At 36.6% G+C, this 4094-nt stretch overlaps 1 protein-coding gene across 5 annotated transcripts in view; it reads left to right on the forward strand.

The window, feature by feature from the left end:
• LOC118228019 (glutamate receptor 2) overlaps positions 1 to 3124 on the forward strand; it is a 36369-nt gene extending 33245 nt beyond the window's left edge. For 2 of the 5 annotated variants that reach the window (XM_035419190.1, XM_035419188.1), the window contains exons 15-16: positions 651 to 785; positions 1572 to 3124. In XM_035419190.1, coding sequence (XP_035275081.1) covers positions 651 to 785; positions 1572 to 1736 — 300 coding nt within the window. In that variant the 3' untranslated portion in view covers positions 1737 to 3124. Of the gene's footprint in view, positions 1 to 650; positions 900 to 1571 lie in introns of all 5 variants that reach the window. The other 3 variants (XM_035419192.1, XM_035419191.1, XM_035419193.1) reach the window with 2 other exon arrangements.
• Positions 3125 to 4094: the final 970 nt, after the last annotated feature.

Below are 4094 nucleotides of genomic sequence, written 5' to 3' on the forward strand. Positions count from 1 at the left end.
TAGAAGTAACAGAATAACTCCCTATATTGTGATTGTATAGACTTTTCAGACGTCATAGCATGGTATGACTCATGAACATGAATTATTTAGAGCATACAAAGAAATTTACAACTGCTCATATCTGTTTGCCATTTCTCCCTTTGCATTTTTTCATGTGTCCAGTTGTTAAATGTGATAATAATAATATTAACTGGAAACATAGTTTTAAAATTAGACGTCTTCTCCCTTTGTCTCCGTGTAGCCTCTAATACTTTGTGGGCATCCCTTTTGAGTGGCCTTCAAGGGTACACACTAGATAATCCCTTGTTAAGAAATTCTAGAGTTCAGAGTAACAATAAATTCTGGAATCATATATTGAACGAGCCATAACATTTCAGAATTTGTTTTATTTTAAGTACAATACTATGCACTACACCACACCTGAGTAAGCACAGACATCATCACCTGCACTCACATTTATTCATTTATTTATTTCGTCCTTTATCACGTCACCCTCCTTCCTGTTACTCATAAGGTTATTTGAAAATGAATGCGTTGACGCTTTACAGTGTTAAAGTGAATGTGTGTTTTTTTAGCTGCTGTCTGTCACCACCGCCCCCTGCTCCCCCCCCCCCCCCTGCTGACACGCCTCTCATGTGCACGCTCCCCAGGAGAAGACCAGCGCTCTCAGCCTGAGCAACGTCGCCGGCGTCTTCTACATTCTCGTGGGCGGCCTCGGTCTGGCCATGCTGGTGGCTTTGATCGAGTTCTGTTACAAGTCCCGAGCCGAGGCCAAACGGATGAAGGTGGCAAAGAATGCACAGAATATTAACCCAACTTCCTCGCAGAATTCACAGAATTTTGCCACTTATAAGGAAGGTTACAACGTATATGGGATCGAGAGTGTAAAAATTTAGGGGGTAGGAAAGAGGTCTTCATACGAAATTATCAGTGCACGCCCTATGCTTCATTGTTGCATTCTTAACGTTATTAATGAAAGGAAGATGGCCAAATGATCGTATGTATTGGTGTTTTAATTTCGTAATTACGACTCCCCCTTCCCTTCAGTGAAAATAGCCTTTTGTCATTTTTTCATATTTTTGGTTTTGACATCATTGCTGCTTATGATTGTTTGCCAGTTTGCATAGCTGGTGTTTCATTGACGGTTTAAAGTTGCATTTACCTGTTCGTTTGCAATCATACTGCAAAGCTTTACATTAGCGCCAACATCCTCTTGTCTGTAATACAGCCCATCCATTTGCTTGTCACAATATGCATGTGCAAATATAAATATACAGTCAGTCCAGTGCCAAGACATGATCTGATTGCGTTTCTTGTGCGTGTGTGTCTGTGTGCGTGCGTGTGTGTCTGTGTGTGTATGTGTGTGTCTGTGTGTGTATGTGTGTGCATGTGTGTCTGTGTGTGTATGTGTGTGCGTGTGTGTCTGTGTGTGTGTGTGTGTGTGCGTATGCGTGTGTGTATTTCTGTGTGTCTGTGTGTGTCTGTGCATGTGAATATGTTTGTGTGTGTGTATGTTTGTGTGTGTGTGTGCGTCTGTGCGTTTGTGTATGTTTGTGTGTGCTGTTTTCCAGATGACCTTCACGGATGCCATGAGGAGTAAGGCAAGGCTGTCAATCACAGGAAGCACTGGGGAGAACGGGCGCGTGATGACTCCAGACTTTCCTAAAGCAGTGCATGCGGTACCCTACATCAGGCCTGGCATGGGAATGAGCGTCACTATGACTGATCTCTCCTGATTGACACGAACCTATCGAGTGCCTTACACAATAGTTTTAATCTAGTGGTTTTTTTTGTTTTTTTTGGGGGGGAGGGGGAGGGGGGGCGGTGTGGGTGTTGGACAAGGGGGGGTATACTTGAGGCGAGAGGAGCATCCGTATCATGAAGATCCTTTTTTTCTTCTACTTTTTTTTTTCAAATAAAGACAATTTACACCTCTTATTGGAAGTCCATCTTGGGGAACTATAACAGGATGCTCTTGGTGTGGGTGACATCGCCGTTTCACTTCTACTGATTCTAACTCATTTGGGACCAGGCTTGATTGACATGTTCAGCTGTCTGTGAGAAGTACTGTGAGCTCTACCCAGAATCCTTGTGGAGGCAGCACGTCTGTTTCTTTCCGTCACCACCGTTGTCAAAAATACCGGACTCATACCAACCTAAGCACACTTGACATCATCTGCATCAAGATGTGTTTTTTTTTTAAAGAAAATTAAATAAAATATATGAAAAAAAATATTTTTAAGTATTTTCACAAATAAAATGGCTTTTAAATAAATCTGCTTCCATATTGGTTGTAAAACTCAATCTGCAAGGATGTTAAAAAAAGGCTTGGTTCCATACCTTTCAAAGCCAAATATGTTCATGCGAATGGAGGTATAATGTTTAAATCGTGTAATTTATTACTGTTATAAATATTCTCCTGTATATCTCATTCTTTGCTTATTTGATGTTGATAAAAAAAATACTTGCCAATGCTCGACATTTCAAATAAATTCTTTTACTATGGTTTTATTTGTAAAAATGTGAAGTTCCTTAAAAAGTTTCTCACTGTAAAATGTTTTTTTTTTTTTTTCTTTTTTTACTTTAATGGATATTTTTTCTGTTTAAATTTTCCAGTCAAGGATCAGGGTAGTAGTTTTATGAATAACAAATATGGTGAATAAATTATGTTTACACATCATGGGTGCAAAAGGCCATCTATCGTATAATTTCACTTCTAAATAGATGAAAGCAGACATGTTGACAAAAATAATACTTTCACAATGCCAAATAATAAAATGCCAAATTTAGAAATATAAAAAGGAATCTAGTTCTGATAAGGCTATTTCAGGACACTGTAACTCATACATCCAACATGTTGTGGAAGTATTTCTTATTTGTCATTCTGTAACTGCTAATTTATTATGTATGATTTACTATTTTATACATTTTACACTGAATGATGTGAACTTAGCATTAGATGCATGCCATTTGCTCCTTATATATTTTTGTTTGTTTTGTTTTTTGTTTTGTTTTTTCATTTTGCATTTAAGAGGTGATGACTTTGGTCACCATCATGAAATTATCAATATTTCAGTCAAAATTGTATGACTACAAATAAATATATTTATAGAAACATGCAGAATTCTATTCAAATTCATTTTAAAAACCTGCTTTCACTTGTAATTTAAGATTTTCCTATGTAGACATTAAGATACCAGGTCATGTAAATGTTGCATCTTTGCTAGCAACAGATTTACCATTGTAGATGAAATCAAGAATTATTCATCCAACTTGCTAAACCTAAGCTGTTTAATGAACATTAGGATTCATAAAAAAACAAGTTTTTTGAAAGTTATTTCCAAAAATCTTTTGGGGGGGGGGGGGCAGAATTCTGCGGACATCATGAATTTATGAGAGAGACACTTATCAATATGGCACAAATGAACTGATGAGAGGATTTGTTTAGTTCTTAGATGCTAACAGTTTTATATCTTAATAGGCTATATACAAGAATCAACCTCCATTCATATAAATCCAAACGGAGGCACAAACGTACTAATCGTATCACATTTTTGGGTTAGAAAAAGAAAAAGGTATGTTATCTAATCAATTTATTATATTATGAAAAATCCAAAAAAATTCTCACAGACATTTTTGTAAATGGAATGTGTGCTAACTGGATTATTTTTGGGACTCTTTTTAAATAAAAGTGACACAAAAACCTTGATATACTATTGTTTATAAGTTTTTTCCACTGCTCATGGCAATTTGTGTTTTTTATAATGGATACTGTACGTATCAGAAAGTACATTGTGGCAGTTTAATCTTTTTATGGCAAAAAGGTATTTGTGTTAACAGGTAGAGAAAATGATATAAAATGAACATTAAATATTGATATGAATATCAGAGCCGCAACAGCAGACAAATTTGTCACATTACAACGGAAACAGTAGTAGTTTGTTTCTTTGGTGATGTAAATATCACTAATTAGGGGTGTAATTTAGTCCAAAAAGTTGTTGCCTTTGGTCCTCAGTATCAAGAACAGTCAGTAACCTGTCTTTTCTAAGGTTAAAAAGGCCACTATCTTCAGCTTTCTGTGACAATTTAAGGCA

The sequence above is a fragment of the Anguilla anguilla genome, chromosome 5, assembly GCF_013347855.1.
Source record: "Anguilla anguilla isolate fAngAng1 chromosome 5, fAngAng1.pri, whole genome shotgun sequence".
Taxonomy (NCBI): Eukaryota; Metazoa; Chordata; class Actinopteri; order Anguilliformes; family Anguillidae; genus Anguilla; species Anguilla anguilla.